The sequence below is a fragment of the Calypte anna genome, chromosome 17, assembly GCF_003957555.1.
Source record: "Calypte anna isolate BGI_N300 chromosome 17, bCalAnn1_v1.p, whole genome shotgun sequence".
Lineage (NCBI taxonomy): Eukaryota > Metazoa > Chordata > Aves > Apodiformes > Trochilidae > Calypte > Calypte anna.
In genome coordinates this window covers 8413020-8434496 of record NC_044262.1, presented here as the reverse complement: position 1 = coordinate 8434496, position 21477 = coordinate 8413020, and the positions used below count along the sequence as shown (strand labels likewise).

Sequence of the window (21477 nt, the reverse complement as noted above, 5' to 3'; positions counted from 1 at the left end):
CAACTTTTGCAGTTGCTGAGTGACTGTCTGGTCTAAGGCTTTATGTATTTCGAGGATAAGCTGGATGTGTAAATCTCAATCTCTTTGCTATCTGTTATCAGCCTGTGCTCATTACACTATTTGAGAAGTAGGAGAAATGGTAATTTTTTTCTTGTCTTTGTTGCTTCAGTGTTTCAGAGCTGAAGATGGAGAAGGTGTTATCCAGCCTGATGAAAGATGATCGCTTCAAGTTGCACAGACCAGGCAGCAAGGTGAGTTATTCAACTGATTTGGAATTGCTGAAGTTTTCACTTACCAGCTAAATATCTTAAGTATTTCTCCTGTAGATTTTATCTTTACATTATGAGGGGTGGTGTTTCCATGATGTCAGGCAGTATAAATAACTCCAAAACTGCCTTGTGTCACAGTTGTCCAGTCTTTAAACTGCCTGCTACCCTAAAAAAGCAGTCACTTCTTCAGCAAATATTTTTGTAACAGACACTAAAGGTTTCTGACTGCAAAAACTTTGTTTTTTTCCCCCACCATGTTTCTGTTCTCTTTGGCTTCTCTGTTCTAAAATGCTCTTGGAGATCACAAAAGAAATAAAACTTTGCTGATGAAATGAGGCAAATTTATTTGGTGGTGTGTTCTGTAGGGTTTTTTTATTATCTCTATTTACTTGGAGCCTAAAACAAAGCTCACTGGGTTGACAGGCATCTTTTCATTGGCTTTGGCAAGCTTTGGGTCTGCCTTCAAGTTGCTAATTCATAGAATTCAATCATTTGCAATTGATGTCTCGGGCATTTCTGTGTTCTGGCAAATTAAATCCTCCAAGAACCCTCATTTTGAATGGAAGTCAAGAATGCGTCAAGGATGATGCAGCATGCTTTTTTTTTTTTCTTTTTCTCCTCTTGTTGCTGTTTTTCCTGCTCGTTCTCTCTGTTAAACCATTCCTGAGCCTCCTCACTTCCTGCAAATGACTGCTACAAACTGTGGTGTTCTTGGTAAATATGCTACATCCTTTTGAAAGGTGTTCACATTTCCTACGTGCCCTATATTGCACAGAAAGCCAGATCTGTGGCTCTTCTGAGCTACTATTTAAAGCTTTTTTCCCACCACTGCAATTTTTCACTGGAATCAGCCTCTAATGCCTTTATTTTAAATGTTGGAACCTGCTCAACAAATATGTGAAAGTTTGGTTGTCCTTTGTTAATCCAGAAACTATTTTAAATAGCTCTTCTGTGTAAAAGTACTTCCTTTTTCTCCCAAATAGGCTTCTAGGCAGGTAACTTTGGGTTCCTTTGGAGAGTTTTTCAACAATTACATTTATGCAGAAATTGAGCCTTAAATTTGCTGCTGAGGTGGGATAGAACAGTATCTGTTGTGGGCTTGAGGACAGATGTTACTTCATGGAAAGTGGGGGGAAAAAAGTACACAATTTTTTCCTAGGAACTCATGATTTGAAAAGTGTCAGGAGAACATGCCTGCTGCATGTGGAATGGCAGAGCCCAGTACTTGCAAAGGTTTGAAATCATTGATCCATTTTGAAAAATCTCACCTAAACATCTCAGTGCCTTTGTATCCTCACCTTTGGAAAAGCAAAAAAAAAAAACTAACAAGCTGTTTGCTACCAGGACTGATCTATGGGATTTCTACCCTGGTTTCAAATTGTAAAATACTCTGTGCACTTAAGAACAGAATATTCCAAGTTCTTCTCTTTTATCTTTCTCCCTTTTCTGAAAAAAACAAAAAAAATCCCAAACCATATCTGAAGGCAGCTGGTACCCTGGTTTTTGCTCAGCAGTGCTGCCTGGGCATGCCCTGCCATTCCAGGTGCTGGAAAGCAGCACACATACAGAAGGAGCTGCTTCCTTTCACTTGCACTCAAAGATGGGATTGAATTCCTCTCTTCTCTCTGCCCTCAAAGTGAATGGAATTTTGCTGGTGACTTAACTGGAGCTGAGATGTGTCTGCCCTGGCTGTAGAATGGTCTGAATCTGCTGCAGGAATTTAAATACAGAATAACCTATTTTTCTGTCACTCAGAATCTGACAGGACTGGGATTGAAAAACAGTTTCTCGTTACAGAAAAGTTCTGTATCATTTAATGGGAGTAAAGTTACAGTAGTTCTGTGAATATCAAGTAGGCTTCTCCAAAAATTAATTGAAAAATGCCTTAAGTGCAGTCAGGGATTCATTCTGTTTGTTTATTTTATTGCCATCAGAGTCTCTATAAGTTGTCCTAAGTGTCTTCTCAGAAGCTGCAGGGGCATGTTCCCAAGTTTTCAGGAGGGTGAATCCCTATTAAATTTGGCAAGTTTGCTGTAAAGATGGTAAGATAAGCTGGGAGTGCAATGGAACCTTGCACAGGACAGAGAGTGATTGAGGACTTGTCATGAGGAGCTGAACCTGATCTGTTTGTGATGTTGCTTATCAGCTCTCCATGCATTGACTCATGTATATATTATAGTCCTGCTCACAGCAACCTCATTATAATGCTCTTCAGTTCTCATTGCCTCAACTGAAGTCCATTATAAGTACCACGTTGGAACATGTATTTTTTGGGCTTCTGTCTGCAGCCAGGGAGCAAGCTGTAGTGCCTGTAAAATGTATATTTTATATTTAGGTGTATAAAATATATATGTGGCTATGTCTGGGTGTGTGAATGTTCACCTGCCTACAAAGAGAATAAATTTGATCTTTCAACTTTTATGGAGGGGGCAGGGGGACTTGGTGAGTTCTAGAGGAGGTGTGTGGAGGTTAGTAAGAAGTTGTTATTAAAACAAAATCCTTCATTTTGTTTTGAAGTATAATGGAAGCAGGAGATGTTACAGCCTCAGGTTTTGCCTTTTTTTTTTTTTTTTTTTTTTTTTTTTGGTACTTTTTTAAGAAAGAAGTTTCCTACTTCAGTCTAGTTTTATTGTGTTTCAATCCCCTCTCCCATTAACATATTCTCTTAATGAAATCAGAGGGTTCCAGGTCTTAACCCAGCCTCACAAACCTAAAAGCTGCAGTCTTCATAATCAAAAGTTTCTTTCCTCTGAATGTCTTTTCTTGGTGTGGTTGGGGAAATCCCCCTGATGTCCTGACCCAGTTAAATGACATTGTAACCAGGCCCATTTCTTATTTTAGCCTATAGATGTTGTTATTGATCACAGGCATTATGACAGTGCTTAGGGATCTGCCAGAACAGGCACTTCCTCTGAACAAACACAAGGGAGGGAAAGTTCTCCTGTCTCCCTATTTCTCCATGATGGCAAAAATACTTCTTACTTAACAGATCTAACAAATTCATCTGGATGGAGAGTAGATCAAGCAAGCCTCTGGGGTAGACTTCTATCTTTTGGGTCTTGGAAGAATGTATAAGGTCTCAAATAAATTGTCCTGTTCATCTGAGCAGAATTAAAGCTTGGACATGTGAGTACAGCATACAGGATGGCTTCCAGTGCACTTCCAGTAGCACTGGTTTTATTTGATCTGTCCAGACACTCACATGGTGTGCAGGTTGTATTTTCACAGTTTGGCTCTGAGTCAGTTTTAATTTTAGATTTTTATTATTATTATTTAATTTTTTTTTCCAATGAACCTCCTTGGAAGGCAGGAATCAAACACAGATTTTTAAATTTTTTTTTTCATGCCCATTAGGGGGCAATTTTAAAATGAGATCTGTCTCAAGGGGCTGAAGGGTATAAAAGACAAGGTGGAGATATGGGAGGAGGGGAGAAGCTATTTTCTGAGTACATTATGTTTCCTGCCATTTGCTTTTTTTCATTTGTTTCTCTTGGACTGACCTCACACTTTGGAAATTATGCACCTAGTTTTTTATCCCTCATTTTTGTCTTGCTGGTTTTTTTCCCTCAGCACCAGGAAGAAGAGATGCCTCATTTTGAAACCTAAAGGGGGGAATAAGAAAAGTCCTTTGTAATATATTGCCATATTATCACTAAATCCCCTGACAGTTGTGACACAGAAGCAAGTCACCTGTCACTTAAGCTTGAGGTCTCTTTAATTTTCTCCTGGAATTCGCACCAGGCTGTCTTTAATTTGAGGCCTTTATTGGAATTCTGAAACCTTTCTGCCTCCCTGGTGCTCAGATCTATTCTGAGTGCTGTTACAGAATGTATACAATAACCAACAGAGGGATTCAGAGGGGGCTGAAGCACTGTTTATTTAACACTCTGGAGGGATTTTCGTGCTTATTCGGTCCTGGCTACCCAGCTTTCAATATCGCTTTGACAACCGTTATGCCCTTCTCATTAATTTTAAACAGTTAAAACACAGGAAAAAGAGAAAAAGTTTTCATTATTAAAGTGCTTTACTTTTTAATAACAGAGGATTCTGTCCGCCAGGGGAAAGGGCAAACCTCACTAATTTCACATTCATATTAAAAAACGCTGGGAAGGTGACACTTTGTGCTGCCAGGAGGCTTAACAAAAGGAAAGTGATGGGGGCTTGGAGGAGCAGGCAGGGGGAGAAAGTTTTATGTTTCACGTCAATGGAAACTTGTTAGTGACAATGATGAGTGTCCACTTCAGGGAGGCAGCTCCACTTGTGCCTTATTAAACCTTTACAGAGGCCCCTTGACTGGAGACTGTCTCAGCTGATTAGCACTCACACATGAAGTCAAACTCAGAGGTGTCTGTGAGAGGGGCTGGGCTGTGAGGTCCTCGAGTGGAGGGCAGACAGCTAGACCAGAAATCTGGGAGACCCTTGGGGTAGCCTTAACATCCCCACTGTTGACTTTGAGGATGCAGATGGGCACTCAGTCCAGGTGGTGAGTGAACAGGAGCTCTGGTCCCCAAATCTGCTTGGCTGAGGAAAAACCCATGGCTGGAAGCTGTGGGAACCTCAGCTCAGAAGAGGGCACTGTGCAGGGAACTCAGATTGCATTCAGGAGCTGTCTCTGGGCAGATGTGCTGTTTGGTGATAGAGTGGCAGATCTGGATCAGCAAAACATTTTGTGTAGGGTGCCAGCAGCATCTCCAGGCCTCCAGGATCACTGAGGTTCATGGGGTTGGTGTGATATGGCTCCCTGGATGGGCAGCAGTGCAGAGGGGATGCTCAGAGCTGCAAGGGAAGAGGGTTATGCAGCATTACCATGGAAATCTACTGAGGAACAGCAGGATTGTTGCCTTGGCACAGGCCTAGTGCAGACTTGTGGCAGCTGGATGTTTGTTTCCAGTCAGTTGACCAGTATCAAGTCATTGCCTTGGATCTGGCACTCTAGGACTTGGATGCTGCTTTCTGTCTGAGTTGCTTTGGAGAACTGTGGCCTATTCTTGGGAGAGGTTCATGCCCATGGATGCCTGGCTTTGCACTTTGCTGTCAACTTTCTGTCAAAAATTCACTTGTTTTCTTGCCCACCTCTCCTTTCTCTTCCACTTTAGTAAGAAACAGCTTCTCCTCTCCTCCCAGTAACAGCTTGCTCCCAGAAATGTTTGCTTTCTATTTCCTGTACTGCATCCTACAGTCTGATCCAGGGGAAGCTTGAGCAGATGCAGAATTGCCCTTTTGGCCCAAGAGATTTTCTTCTTGTCAGGCCTTTGGTGCAAAGGGCTTGTCTTATTCTAGAGGAACCACATGATGGCAGTTACCATGAAGAATGGTTTGTTGACAGTGAGAAAACATCATGTAGGCAATGGTGAGAAGTTTATTGTGTTGGCTTTGTTCACAGGCACTGAATTTGGTCTGTTCTCTGGAGCTGGGGGGTAAATGTAGAGCTCCTGCCCAATGATGGCCAAGAACAGGCCATGTGTTTTGGGGGAACTGCACGGGGAACTTGCAACATCAGTCTAAATCTTTTAGCATGGAATTGGGGAGGAGTTATTCTGGATAACTCCAAAGGAAAGAAGCAGTAGTATCTGGCCTCTTGATTCTGGGGAGAGAAAAGAAAAGGGGGACAAAAAAACCCAAAAAACCCAAAAAAATTACAAGGAAAAAAGCTACGTGATGTTGGAAAACACAAAATTAAAGCTGATTTGCTCTCCTCAGCACACAGCTCTCACTCACTGCTTTAACATCTTTATCTGTATTCTTTTTTTCCTCTAGTAATATTGAGAGGATTACCTTTGTTGGCCCCTGGGTGGTTACTGTGTGATTTTACTGTTATTAAATCTATTGTAAACTGCTTCATTATTCCTGACTCAAATTCTCTCTTTCCTCTAATCCTCCCCACCACCCTTTTAGAGATCTTGTGGCAGGGACCCTCAGGAAGTCCGGGAGCGAGCCACCGTCTTGCAGACAAAATTTGAGAATTATGTTCACTCCAGTGAGGGGACTGTCCGGTGGGCAAAGAAAGGTCAGTGCATTTTTTTTTTTTTTTCATGCCTGAAGGAATTATATAAACCACCAAGATTTTCTTCTGGGGAGACAGCTTCAGGGAAGAGGCCTGGAAGAAACATTTTGGAGCTGTTGGGCTCTGTAGGGGGTTGAGATGAGCCCAGAAGGCTTTGTGCTGATATTAAATGTTAATTTCTTGCATTCCCAGATTACCTGCAAATGAGGTTTAGTCTTGGCTTTTGATAGGATCAACATCTGAGGGCTCTGACCCAGTTGCATGAGCGAATTGGTTATGTGTGTTGTGGTGGGAAGATCATGGGTAACCAGCTCCACCACCTCCTGGAATACTACCCAGTAGTTTTCATTTACACCAGGGATGAATTTGAAGCCTGCAAGGCAGGATGCCTTAGGAGCAACTTTTTACAGGCAAGGGGCTTAGACTGGAGGTTGTAGTGTGGGGTGGGAAAAATCTGAGAGAGGGGGCAACTCCTAAAAAAGGCAGGAAGAATAAAAGTGGGATGGATTTTATAATTGTAGCTGGGTGCAAATCTGGGATTTGATCTCCCATCTTTGCCAAGCAGAATGCCTGGCAAATGTCACTGACTGGGACAAGAAACTCTTGTGCTTCTCAGTTTGGAAAATCCAGAGGAAGGTGGATTTTGGAGGTAGAAGAAAAACTTGCCAGGGATATGGTAGGAAAATACCATGTTCAAGAGGTCAAAGGTGCTGTGTTTTTTTTCTGAATGCTGCACTGATTTGTTATGTGATGACACAGCAGAACAACTGGAGTTCATATCTGCATTCTGAAATTACTCTGCCTGCTTTTCATGATGCATATTGATGGGTGAGGTGTGGGAAGTGCTGCTCTCTCACTCTTTTCCTCTCCTCCCTGCCACTGCATGTCGCTCTGCTGATTCTCACCCCCTGCTCTGACAGCTGCAGTGCTGATTATTTTACCTCAGGCTTTCAAAATACCTTTCTCCTGCAGCAAAAGTAGAGGCTTGCTACACAGGCAGCTTGCTTGCACCCATTTTCAGGTGTGTTGTGCTGCTTGACTGGTCTGATTACTTGTATAGCCTCCCTTTTAGGTCCACAATCTCAAAGCACGTGACTAATGTGATCAAATCCTTGATCCTCCATGGATGAGCTTCTTGTTGCTCCCCTGGGGTTCCTTCTACCCCATGTGAACTTCTAACCTGAAATGACTGTGACATGGAGAACAACTGAGTGGCTCTGGTCACACTTCAGAAGCCTCTGTGGGCTCTCTCTGTACAGCATATGGCACTCTGCACACACACACACTTGTTGCTGACCTCAGCACTAAATAACTTTTTTTAGCCACAGAGAAAAACAACAGTAAATATATTAGGAAATGCTGAACTGTTGTGCATCCCATTTATCTTCTACAGGAGCACTCCACCTCTTTTTCCTATTCTGCTATCTACATATGCAAATTTTCCACTGCTGAGTGGCTTCCATAAACCCCCTTTTCCTCCTCTCTGCGCCAGGCATCATGAATAATTAACATGGCAGCTGGCTTTTGCTTTCATGGCAGACACTCAATTGGAAACTGTGCCAGAAATGCATTTGTTTCTCTCTCTTTTTCTCTTTTTCCCCATTTTCTGACCTAGTCAATGTTAATAAGCAGTGTTTTGACTGCAGACTGCTTTCAAAAGGCGAGTGGCTCCCTGCCCACTCACCCCTTCTGCCTCTTGGTCCCATGTTTATCAGACTCAAATCAAATGGTTCAGTGGAGGTGCTGCCCTTCAAACTTGATTGACTGATCTGTGGTGAGATGGGTGTGAGGAGGGGGATGGCTGGGCCTTCCAACCAGAAGGATGAACCTCATCAAGTGTGCAGCCCCTTCTGGGAGGTGGACTTCTCTGAAGGGTGGCATGGTAAGAGACATGAGCACACCTGTGGGGATAGATAGAACTCAGGGGATTCCAATCCTCTGTGCCACTGGGGTTACAGAAAGGGTAAGGAACCAAACCCTGCTTTTCTTCTCCATGTTTGCCCAGTTTATAGCCAATAGTTGAGCATTTTGTATCATCTCTTCTGTGGATGTGGAGATGGACCAGCAGAGTTACAGGATCCCACTGCCATGGCACAATGCTTGAACCCCTGGTGGTTTCAGTGCATTCTTCCTTCCCATTCCCCCAGCTCTGGAGGCTGACTGGATCACAGGATCACAGAATTCTCTGGTGCCTCCTCAGGTTTGTTCAGCCCTGTGGTTGAGGCCACATGTGGGGACAAGCTCTGGGAGCCACTGCCAGCCAAGAGCATGCTGAACAAGTTGTGTCACCTGGCTCACTTTCATGTCTCATTACCCTCTTGTCCTCTGTTTAAAAACACAACAAACCAACCTAGCTGACCTCCATCATACCTTGCTCTTTTCCCTTTTTCTCTTTTTCCTTCCTTTGCCTTTCTGCACTTACATTTCCTATAGGAAGGTGGGGATGCACAGGGGCAAAGGACTCTTTCCAGTCCACTCCTGTACAGGAGTAAAAGTCTGAATCCCCCCCAGGCCAATCTGCATTGCCTCAGACTCACCTTAGTGTGGCAGAGGCTAACAGCTCAAGCAGTTTGCTCTTGTGAGGTTAAGATGGGGAACCCTTTATGTGAATTCTAGGCCTGACCAGCACTGCTCCCAGTCTATTTCAGTTGCTTTCAAAAAGCTCAATCTCTTTGATGACAAAATTACAAAAGAATTTCAACTTTTAAAAAAAAGAACAAAACCCAAACTTTTAGTATCTGGCCCCAATAATTCACGTAAAAAATGGAAAATTTGACTCTGGCACCACTGTGAGGTCTAAAGACCTGATGGTAGAGGCTTAAAAAAGGAATTCACCTTCATATAAATCTCCTGGGTGCTGTACTGAACATCAGCAGCTCTGAGCTCCTCAGAGGTGAGGCAGTTACCTGAGAGGAGGTTTCAGCCAGGGGACAGGTCAGCTTTAGGTTAGTGTCTTCCCTGGTTTTCATGCTCTGACTCAGGACTGGATCTGGCTGTGTCAGTCAGGACTTGGGGAAGATGGGGGCCTGTAACAGTTGGGTTCTCTCACTCTGATCTGAGTCAGTACCAGTGGCCTTTGCTATCTGAAAAGCTGTGGGAGAGGAGTTCAGCCTTCATCCTAACAGCATCTTTAGTATCAACCTTCACTAGTGCTGTGAGACAGACAGCTGTGTTAGCTCCAACCAGACCAGATTCAGAGCAGGAACAAGTTGGTATTGTTCCTTTTGAGAAGAGTTACACCTTTGTTCATAGCAGGTGAGCTTGACCAATAACTTGCTGAAAGAAAAGCAGCAGAGTAAAGGTTAGTAAAGCATTTGGGCTGGTGCATAAGCCCCCCGAGGGATGGCCTTCCAACGAGACCCTGAGACAGGTTATTTGGAATTTAGCATTCCCTCTGGTAAAACACAGGTCTCTTCATGCTCAGATGCCCCTAAAAAGAGTAGTGTTGTGAAATTGGGAAGAAGGTGCAAAAAACCTCAATCTTTTCTTCTCATCGATTGGGAAAAGGAGTTCACTTTACTCAGTAAACAGAGCTTTGATGGATTCCCTAGGTTCTTCCAGGAGCTGATCTGCTAAAATGACATTTTTATTACTGTTCATAAACTCCAATCTCCGGCTGCTGCCAAGAGATTAGAAATAAGCTGTGGGCAAACTTGCTGGTCCAGTGGCACAACAGGCAAGGGCAGGAGAGGTTGGAGTTTAGAGCTTGGTGCTGCTCAGGGGTCGGGAGGGAGAGGAAGATGGAGGTGGTGGTTGCAGCAAGGGCTGGAGGGGGCACAGGGGGCTCAGCGAGCAAAGGAGCTGCAGGGGATTGAAGGGAGCTGTTTCCTGAGCTGTAGAGTTTCCTTATTTCAAGTCCCTCTATTCCCCATAGCAGGGAGGACAACCTGGGTGTAGTTAACATACCAGGGACATGGAGCAGCAGTGGTAGTGTTCTTATTAGTAGATGATCATCTTTAGAGCAATGAGCCCTGAGGGAAGGGCATTACAGGAATATAAAGATGTAAAGGGAAATTTGCATGCTATTCTATTATTTTTCCCTTTTGAGAAGGTGAGCTCTGTTCTCAGTGTGATGATGAGTCAGGAAATCCATCTGGCTCTCGGATATTTATAAGGGACTAGCTAGTAACTGGTGAAAAATGCATGGACTACAGGGACTCTAATACCAGAGGAGTCTTCCTGTGCTTCTCTTTCCCTCCCTTCATCCCTTTATCTCTATTCCCTCACTCCCCTTATCTGCTGCCATTTGATGTCAGTGGCTCTTATTGTGAGATGTGCTACAGACATCACCCTTTCTGGGAGAAGGGGCATCCTTGCAAGAGGCAAATATGACTTCATGTAGCTTTGTTTCAGCTCCTAACACTTCACCACCTACCTTCTCCTTTCAGAATTGTACTAGTGCTATACAGCCTTCAGAGATTTTTAACATACCAAGCTTTTCTACCAGCTGCTGCCCAAAAGGTGTCCCAAAGGACAAGACCAGTGTCCTTTCAGCTGGAACAGCTGAATCTTTAAGTGTGTATATATATATATATATATACACACACATATATACATATATATACATATATATATATATATAAATGCAGTAGCAAACAGAATTCACATTTTGGTTTTTTTTTGCTTTTCCCCTCAGCACTGCAGTCTTTCCTTTGTGCCTATACGACCTATCCCAGAAACCTCAAGCACATCTTCCACATCAAGTCTCTCCACCTGGGTCATGTAGCCAAGAGCTTTGGCCTGAGAGATGCTCCCCAGAACCTGACTGCTCTTCCAGCTGCTGGCTCAAAGAAGAAAACCAAACCAAAACCTAAAAGGTAAGCCAAGTTATATTCATGAGCCAAGCAATGCCACATGACAAATAGTGTCTGGCCTCTCAGAATTTATCCTTTTCCCTAGGAAGGCATTAGCTTAGGCCCTGAAGGAGAGGGGAAGACTGCTCTGTATTTTTATAGTTATTAATTAAATGGTTGACTCTAGTTTTACAAGTACAAACTCAGTGCAAAAATTAGGTCTGCTGGTAGGAATGAACCCCCTACAAACTAATTCACTGCTGCCTGTAGATTTAAGTAGTTCTGGCAAAACTTTTGCAGATTTCTGCAAAATCATTGGGACTTTCTCCCAGGAGGAGTCACAACTGGGTTACAACTCAGTCCCCTTAGGTGTGTGGACAGGGCTGCTCCTGGGTCCTCCTTTCCTGTGCAAGGAATCTGAAGCTCTCTGATGCTTCTGGAGGAGCAGAGCCCTGAATCCTCCTCTTGTCTGCTTGAAATGGAGCTGAAGGTGCTCAGGATGCCTGATCCTAGTTCCTTCAAGGTGGTTCCACAGGACAGATAATCCTCCCTTTTGAGATGACAATGTAAAGGGCTCCATGTCCTCCCTAGCACAATGCCAGAATACAGACCTCTGCCTTGCCAGTAAAATCACAGCAATCATTCAAAGAAGGAAAAGCTTTTTTCTCTTTATCCGTATCAGTTATGACTCTTTCCATGTATTTGTTGCTGCAAACTCCATTAGCAAACGTTAGCTGTGCAATTAAATCCCTAATCCACAGGATTGTTCCTGGGCTGGGGACATCTCTTGCACATGGACATATCTGGGGACTGGGGGAAAAAGCAAGGAGAAGGGATTTTAAAATAAAAAAGTTGGAGACAGCATTGTCCTGCTTTCAGAAGCCACCAGGGACAGGCCACTGATCTGCCTCCTGCTTCAGCTGACCCTCACCAGCAGATGGGCAACAGGATGGGAATGCCCCTGTGAGCAGGGGATTTAACGGGGCTTTATTTCAGGAAGAATAGCCTGATTAGCTGATAAAGAGCATGTAAGATGGTATGGGGTGGGCTTTGATGTCTTGCTGGCCCAGCAGGGTATCAAGCTATGACTGACAGTAGCGTGTCACAGGATTACTTGGCCTGCAACAATGCCTCTCTCTGTTCCTATGATGTTGCTGCTCTGTTAGAGCTACTTCTGCCCTTGTTACACACCTCTTTTAGACAGCGTTCCCCCTCCCCAAGTCCTCATCCTATTATAGTACAGACAAGCTCAAGATACAGTAGGTAGTTTATGCACATGACACGTGAGGTTGGGGGATGTGGAGGTGTTGGAACAAATGGTGTGAGAGTGATTTGGAAGCTCATTTGCCTGTGGATTCTATAATTGCAGCTCAGGGAAAGTGGGCAGACTTTGCACAGGTTTGTCACGGCTCAAGGCTCCAGATTTCAAATCTGGGAGCATCTGCAAAGTTCAGGCTGGGGAGAAAGTCAAAGTTATGATGTGCAACAATTGTTATTGGCTGTGGGACTTGTTTCTAATTAACTTTCTTGGCGTGTGCTTAAAAAAAAATAACAAAACCACAAAGGGAGATCTTTATAGGATATGGGATCCTATCCCACAAAGGGATAGATAGATCTCATCTATCTATAGCTATAGATCCATCTATAAAGATAGATCCCTATAGAAGATCTAAATAGGATAGTATTTATAGGGTGGAGAAAGTGAGTATAGATTCAAATTCAGTCTCCTCCAGCATAAATTGGAGTTAGCTCTGTACAGAGAATTGCCTTTGATTTCACACAAACAAAGCAGAAAGCTGAACTTAGCCTGCCATTTAGAAGACAAATGCTTTTTTAATTGTAAAATGCAAAGCTTGGAATTATAACAGCATGGTCACAGAGCAATCTTTTTAATTATATTCCTCACATGATGCCAGGAGTGTTGGTTGTATTACACATTGTCTCCAAACATCCGATACTTGTTTTTAATCAGTCTGCTCACTAAAGCCTCGTCTCTCAGCACCTGCTCAGAGAATAAAGAACAGGCAGTCCAGGTTGAACATGGGGTAAAGGCAATCATTAAATGTTTCTGTAAGAGGACAAAGAAAACTTTTCCTTTCTTTTTAAGTCTCCTTTTGTGCTTCCCACCTCCTTAGAAAGCCTGCTTGGGAAGGTGAGACAGGACAACAGAGCAGCCAGGGGTGTGATGGTTCAGTGCTGAAATGTGGAAGCAGCTTGCTCCTTCTGAAGGCTTCTTTAAAACATCTTTGTGCAAACCAGCTACCCCCAGAACTGCAGTGGTTCTTGCAAAACCCAGTCAGAAGATGGCAAAATAATTGCTTGTGGATTTTTTTGTTTGTTTTTTTTTTTAACTGAAAGTTGAAATGCTGTGTTTAGGTAAGAGATGAGCACATGAACCAGATACTGTATATTAAATTACACTACATCAGCTCAGTAAGTGTCTGGGCTCATGCTTTTACTGGAGAGTAGATGCAGGGAAGCTGATCCCACTTCCATTGAGGGATTAACTGTCTGCCTTTGACTGCAGAGCAGCAGCATGCCCAGGCAGGAGCTGACAGACACACATGTCTTTTGACTCTCCCACAATGTAGATGCCAGAGACCTATTGCCATTCCACCAAGCACCCCTGTGCTACTCAGTCTTTTGCATTTTGGATCAGTGAGGTTTTATGGGACTCTGTGGTGACTGTGGTCTGTTTGCTCCTTCTGACCTCTGGCAGGCTGGCATGTGTCCCCAAAGGGTTTCACTGCAATGAGGAGCTGCAACTTATTTTGCCTTGTTTGTGAATTCATGCCAGTACAAGGAAAGGGATAAAACTTTAAGTTCACTAAATTCTATGGAACTCATTGCTACAGGATGTCTCTGATGCCAGAAATGCTCAGAAAGATTGAATTTACCCATGAGTACCAAGCATATTCACAGTTGCTGTAGCATGTGCAAAAAATAAGTATAAAAATTAAGGTGAAAACCCCAAATCCAATCCCTAACTAAAATGGGATCAAGAAAAGGTGTCCAGGATGCTTCTGTTTGAGTGGTTGATTTACATCATTATTACACAGGCATTGCACTGAATATGGAAATCATCCTGCCCTTAAGGTTTTGACTGGAGGATGATTGTGGGAATTCATTCTTCAGCATTACTGGTCAGACAGATTCCTGATGAGAAACCTACACTGCATCCCTGTGTATCCTCCTCTGAGTGGCCAGGGCAGCAGTCTCCTTTGGGTGAAAGCCTTTTGCCTTCTCCCCTGCCTCACATCCTTGATTCCAGTTTTGAGTGTCAATGGACAGTTTTGGAAAGAGTAATGTTTCTATTGACAGGGCTTGTGAGCAGAGACTGCAGTTGGGTCTCCCTGAACAGCAATTGTCTAATCATTAGAAGCAGTTTGCCTGCCAGTTTTTGCATGCCATTTACAGCTTCCTTAAAATCACTTACTTAATTAGTCAAAATGCAAGTTTGGAATTCAGCCCACTAAGAATTTCACTTGTTTTGGGCAGTCTGCTCTAGAAAACCAGGCTGGAGCTCAGGTCAGAACACAGATTCATGCACTGGAGTGCAGACAGATCCAAAAATTACAGTAAAGAGAGATGGCTGCTGTGAAAGGAAACATCACCATCAGTATTCATGGAGGCAATTCAGGTTCACAAATGAGCCCTGCTTACCAAATCATGATACTATAAAAAGTCCTGTTATGTAATTGAAATTTTATAATGACAAAATCCATCTGATTGTTTTCTGCATACAGCAATGCCCTTTGTTACTGTCCTGTTCCACCACAGCCTGGAGCCTTTGCACCACCTTTGAGTGAGCTTGCACATGGAGCTGGAAAACCTCTGTGCTGTTTGACCAGAAAATGATCAGTTCTCCCTGATTGAAATAAATTCTATCCTTTAGGCTGGGAAAGAGCCTGAAAGAAGCAAGAATGCTGGGAGGTTCCCAGCTCTCCCAGTGGTGCTTTCATCCTTTCTCCATAGGGTGAAAACCAAAGGGTGGTAGTGAAATGAAGCTGTGGGGTTTTGTCTCTTTCTGTATAGCTGAAATACTCAGGGTGAGGTCTTGGTGTGCAGACTGCCCTGCTCTGACCACTCTGGAACAGAGCTTAATGCTCAGTCTTTCTCAGTAATAATTTTCCATGATCTGCTCAAGCTCTTGTTCACATCAACTGATAACAGAGTACCTGGGCCATCTGTTGACTTGTCAAGAGCAGTGTAGGATTGCTGATGAATTTCTTGCCCCCACTCTGCAAAAACAACAACAGAAAAACCAACCCAAACAGGGTTGCATTGGCTGCAGATGGTTCATCCAACACTGTAAGTAGAAAAAGCAGGTGTTGCAGCAGCCTTGGCCCAGAGGTAACCAAGCTCTGCTGCTGGCACAGTTTCAAGGAGCTGTTGGAGATGCTGTCAGGCAGATTGATAGCACAATCCATGTTGAAATGTATTCTGATAAATTGAGCAGACTACTCCTGTCTCCTCTAAAGACACTCCATGAGTTCTGGGCCTTGTGCATCAGAACTTTATGCTCCCTTTCCCTCAGCTGAAACAGTTTGGGAGCTTTGGTTGCTGCAGATGCTGCGAGATGGTTAAAGGTCACTGCACTTGCTGCACTGCATTGCACCAGCATTTCAAATGGCTCCAGACAAAGGAACAGACAGCAGTGCCAACCAGGTGGAAGGAGACATCTCTTTACTTAGGGAAAAAGACCAGCAGAGACATCTCCTGAGCCATCAAATGATGTCCAAGAAACCATTCGTGTTTATGGCTTGGATATCAGTGTGTGATTCTGTTCTCTAGTGAAGCAAATGTATCAGTCAAACAAACATGTTAGAATTTTGGAGTGAAGGTGAAAAATGGTGTCATACTCATTCCTTTTCTTACTACTTTTTCACTTAGTCCTTTCTCACCTGAATGTTTGAGTGTCTCCACATTCAGGATCATGGTTTGCATATTGTAACAAATTCAGTCTGATGAAATCAGCTGGTGGAACTTGATCATTCTCATGCTCTTGACAGTGATGCTTGGGAGGTGAATGGGATGTTATATAGAAACAGAACAGGTTGTGTGTGCTTCTCTTCCTCTTCTGTTTGTGCCTTGGAGCTGTCTGCAGGATCTCAGCTATGGTGAACCTCCTCAAAGCCCAGGTCAGAATACTTGTGTTGGGTCTTTTTGCCTCTGTTACTCTGTCCTCTTCTTGTTAGTGTTTGTAGAATTCAGATGGTGTCCTCAGAGCTCACAGAGTCCTTGGTCACCCAAGGTGTGTGGAAATCACAAACTGAGGATGTTGAAGGTGCATTGCATGTAAGCTGGATGGGACCTCTCTGGTGATGGAGTATCATGTGGCAGAGCCACAACTGGAAACAGCAGAGGATTCCAGGTTAGTCACCTGTGCTGCATTCACCTTCTTGGGTTTTGAGGTTTTTTCATCATGAGAAAGAAGATCTGCCATGAATCTTTTCTGGTACTCTGGAAGAGTACCCTCAAAGAGTTGAGGGTCAAGGGACCTGAAAAGGAGACCACTCCAGATAATTCTGCTTTCCTCTGAAGCGTGGGGTTGGGCAGCAGCAGCACCCTGCAAGTGGCTCTGCAGATGGAGAGAGAAGGAAACTGAGGCAGAGGAGAGAAAGTTTTCACTCTTTCCTTGCTGGATGCTTTTTCTCTCTCGTTTCTTCCAGATGCTTCTCTTCTGCCTTTTCATAACTCAGTGAGGCACTTAGCAAGATTCACAAGTTTCTCACATTTAAAGAGTGAATGAAATCTCCAGTTTTCTGGAGGTTAGAGCTTTTTTTTTTTCTTTTTTTTTTCTGTAAGAGTTTGTCTCTGGCCTGGTCTTTCCCAGCCTTGCAGGATATAACAAAGCCATCTGAGGGCAATTCCTCTTTTTTTCTTCCTGCCTCTCTGCTGGGGCTCTTGGTAACAGCTTTTGTGAGGTTGCAGCTTAATTACAGATGTGCACAGGCAGCTGTAACTCTGGGATTTTGATTCTTTCCTTTGTGAGGAGATCTTTCTCAGACACTGCCAAACAAGTACTGGGCTCTCTGCCTCCCCTTCTTCACTGTGCAAAGCATTTTGCTCTCCCCTTGATAATGAGGTGATTAGATAGACCTTAGGGTGATCTGGGCTTTTTCCCTGTGCCTGGAATCTAAAGCCAAGAGCAGTGGTTTGGGCTGGGGTTCAGCCTTGCAAATGAGGGGGTGATGTGTCCCCTGCCTGAGGTTAGAAGGTGATGCTACCTCATCTCTGCTGGTTCCTCTGGCTACTTACCAGTTCTTGTCTGTCTTTTATGGGAGTCCTGATACCCATACCCTGTGTAACAGAGTAATAGTCCAGTAGTGCTCCTGCCTGCATCCCATGTGTGACAGCACTCACCACCCAGTGCTCTGGACAGTAACACAGGGAAGTCAAATATCTTCTATTCAGGGACAGGCTTTTCCTAGCTCATACATTGGGGCTGTTTCATTTTCTGAGTTATGACTTCTCTATTCCTGTCTCATTTTCCCCCAGCTAATAAAAGTGGCTATTTTCTCATCCTTTTGAACACTCCTTCCTCCTTGAAGCCCTGCTGAAATCTCAGTGCTGTAGCACACTGGGATGGGTCAGTTGTTAGTGAATCTCTTTTTCCCCTGCAAGTTCCCCTGAGCTGCACTGTTTTGTAGCTCCCCACCAAATGACTGTTGTGTTTGGGAAGAGGAATTTGAAGGGCTGGGGATTTCTCTGCCCGTTATCAACATGATGTGTTCTCATTAGGCCTCAATACAGCATGATACCTAGACATGAGATCACAGAAACAGAGGCTGACAATCCATGTGTTATTCCAGTGATGGGAACATGGGTTCTGTCTGTGTTGCAAATACATTTTACATTTACAGCCTTTCTATGAAGCTTTTTGCCACAATATCCAATATCACCACACACAGCTCTCTTAAATTAACATCACATCAGTCTTTGGCAACAGGGAAAACACAGGCAGCCTGGGCTGGGAGGTGGGAGAATGGACACCAAGGCCAAAGGGATTAAATTCCTTGCCCAAGGATGCTCAGAAGGTGAGTATCAAGGTCTCTCTCTGTTCTCCTGGGCTTTCTCATAAGCACAGGGTGCCTTTCCTCACTGCTGTTGTCTTGACTGCTCTTGAGCAGTGAGAGGAGTTTACAGGTTTTCAACAGAATTCAGATTCTGGCTGGGGGATCCTGACCTGGTGCACTTCTCCTCCTGTGCTGTCAGGACAAACTATTGCTGTTGCCTGTGGCTCTCCCATCTCATGGTTAAACAGAGCCTTAACAATTGCTTTTCTTCTCTCAGTCATCAGGACAAGTTCCACAGCACAGCTCCATTGATTTTTTTGTGGCTCTGGTTAGAGGGAGAAACCTCCCTTTTCTCTCCATCCTTACTTTTCTGTGTACAGCTGATCACCACAGCAGGGAGTATTGATTTACTAATTGGGCAATGATTTCACCTGATTGATAATAAAGTGTTGGACAACCTCCCTGCTGAGCTGAAACTGGTCTGGCAGCTACTGGTGGATTACTTGTCCTTTTGCAGCAGATAGTTCCCTGTTGTTAAGTAAACTGATCTGTTGCTTGGTAACCCTGGAATTACTGTAGTAAATGCTTGGAGACACAATGAAAGTGTCAGATAGAAACTTTACCAAGTGATGGAGGGGGCTGAGCAGAGGATACAGCTGCACTACAGAGGTTTTGCAGCAGAGCTGGGCTGGTTCAGGCACACCTTGGCCCAGAGCTGTGCCTGCACCCATGGGCATCCCTCCCTCCTTCCATCTCTGCTGCTGTGGTCAGGAAGGCACAAGGCTGTGGAGGTGCTGCAGGTACAGCTTTACCAACAGCATACTGGCTTTGTGAGCTGTACAGTCACTTTTGAGTCATTTCTGTCTTTTTTTGTCTTAGTTTTTGTGGGTTCAAACTGGGTGGTAGCTGTGCCTCTTATTTCTGCAGTATCTCCAGTCTTGAGCCCTGCTGCCAATGCAGAGCTTGATGCTTAATTAGGGTGAGGATGAAGACTAGACTGAAGATAGCAGAGTCTCCCTGCCTGTGAGTTACTGTTTTCCCTTTCTAGAGGAAACCATCTCTCAGTGGTAATCTTCTAATCACTTGGATTCATCCTTCCAAACCCACTCCAGCCATGAAACCTATACAGGGGTAGAAATCAAGCTGTGGAAAAAGGACAAGCAGATACCCCAGACAGCCAAGAGTTTGCTTCCCTGCTTTGTGTGTTTATCCTGATGAATGTCTTGATTTGTTTGCTGCAGATGGAAATCCTTCCTTCTGTGATTCCCCAGCATGGTTCTGACACCTGAAGGGACCCCAGGAGGCACTGCTATAAGGTGTCAACCTTTAGGGCTGCTGAGGTCCATGCATGCTGGCACAGAACCAGGGATCCTCTCTTCAATTCCCCCATTGTAGACAGAGGGACAGGCAGATTTCTGTTTGCTTGTTTGATCATTTTTGAGATGTTCCTGGACTTTGAAGAGGAGAGTGGGATGTGCAGACACCAATGGATAACCCCTTGTACCCAGGACCACCCAAACCTGGTAGGGAATGATGGATCCTGCACTGATGAGATTGCAGTTTAAATCAGTGAGGGTGATGGCAGCAAGGAAGATGAGATTTGCCCAAGGTCATAGAGCAGGACAGTGGTAGAAAAATGCTGAGTGGGTTTTTGTATTCATAGATGGAAGTTTAGGGCTACAGGGAGATCCATGTTGGAGTTGGGCTGGGCAGAATGCAGCTACCTTTGCAAAAGGTGGTCTGGGGAGAGGGAGGCTGTAAGGTGCATGTGATGTCTGCAGGACATGGCAAGAAAAAGTCTGTTGGGTTTGAATTTCTGACTTTTTTTTTTTTGCTAGTCTGTGTTCTCTGTTTTCAAGCTCTGGATTAAAGCTCTTTATAAAATGTCCCTGTTGTTCAGTGTCTTAGTGCTGTTAGTTTGGGTTTTTTTATTATTATTATTATAATTCTCAAACTGCTGTGTCACCTAATTCATCAGCCTTCAGCACACAACCTTCCCTCCTTCTCCCCACCACCCCTGCAAGAGCATTTGTACAGAACAAAGGCTTGCTTTTAAAACTGGCATGATATTTTGCCACCTTTGTGAAAACCTGTCACAACAATATCTAATTTTGCATGAGACAGAATTTCAAATCAAGCCTCAAGAAAAGGAAGCTCTTCTGCTCATGTGCAAATGTCACTTTCCACAGCTGTAAAATGAGGAGCCCACCCAGCAGCCTTCCAGAGAGAAGGAAATCTCATTCCTCTTCTCTTCCCTCTGCCCAGGTCTGACCTTCTCAAGAAGACCCACGGCAAACGTCGCCTTGCTGAGCTCTTGCGATCCGAATATTCCAGTGGGATGGACACTGGTGTATCCAAGGTCAAGAAGAAGAAAAAACAGAGAAAACCTGGCAGCCAGCAGATTCCAACATAAGCCTGGACCTTCCAGTCAGTCATTGGCTGCAAAACCTGCTTGAGTGCCTCAGCCGGGGGCCGGGGTGACCTGCCAAAAACTGAGGAGTGTTTCCATTTATCAGGCAAATATGGGAGGGATCTTGGGGATCTTGGCCTCCTCCCTCTCATTCCATAGGTGCAAATGGAATCGAATCCAGGCATGTCCTGTTGCACTGCTGCAGTTAAATTGTGGCTTCCTGAAGATGTTTCGTTTTTACGGTGGTTTTTGCAAGAAAAATAAAAAAAGGTTAAATACCCTTTTCAGAGCAATGTGATGTCTGTATAACATAAATGTGAGACAAGAGTGCTAAGACAGAAGATGCTTTCCTGTTTTAAAGGCCTGTAGAAGCACTTCACTATCCTTTAGCTTGCTAATTTTTAACCAGATGAAGAGCAGAGGAGGTGTTCCAGGAGCACATTAAAGAGCGGTGAGGAGGCTGCTGCCCCTTCCCCTGTCACAGGGGAGACACTTCTGCTCCTGTCTTGGGGGCCACAGCCATCTTACTGCCACCTCCTCTCCTGTCCTTTGTGCACTGGGGCGAAGTCTTCCCCTGGACACCCATTGTTAGCCAGGTAATGCTTCTTAGGAGGACTCTCCCTCAGTTTTGGTGCAAGTGGTGGGATTGTGAAGAGCTCCTCAGTGCAATGGTTCCTTCAGGACAGAGCTCACGGGCACAAAACTTCATGTCAAAACTCCTGAGTTTGGGAACAAACAGTGTCACTGTGGGAAGGAGCCAGCTTGGAATCCAGCAATCCCCCAAATCCTCTTGGGGTTCTCTGCTCTGGTTGGGCTTTTTCTGAGTAGGACCCACCCTGATGGATTTTCCTTCATGCCTCTCCCATTTGCCTTTTTTTTCTTGTTCTTGCTTATCAGAGAATGGGGACTGCTGAGGAAAGGGATGACCCCAAGTGTGTGACCTCAAGGCTGGCACTTGCTCACCAGTGCCCAAGGCATGAAA

At 44.3% G+C, this 21477-nt stretch overlaps 1 protein-coding gene across 4 annotated transcripts in view; it reads left to right on the top strand.

Annotated features, from left to right (window-relative positions):
- Positions 1-20784, top strand: part of DDX31 (DEAD-box helicase 31) — a 47740-nt gene extending 26956 nt beyond the window's left edge. For all 4 annotated transcript variants that reach the window (XM_030461149.1, XM_030461146.1, XM_030461147.1 and 1 more), the window contains exons 17-20: positions 170-251; positions 6165-6276; positions 10910-11090; positions 20351-20784. In XM_030461149.1, coding sequence (XP_030317009.1) covers positions 170-251; positions 6165-6276; positions 10910-11090; positions 20351-20498 — 523 coding nt within the window. In that variant the 3' untranslated portion in view covers positions 20499-20784. The remainder of the gene's footprint in view (positions 1-169; positions 252-6164; positions 6277-10909; positions 11091-20350) is intronic.
- The last annotated feature ends 693 nt before the right edge of the window (positions 20785-21477 follow it).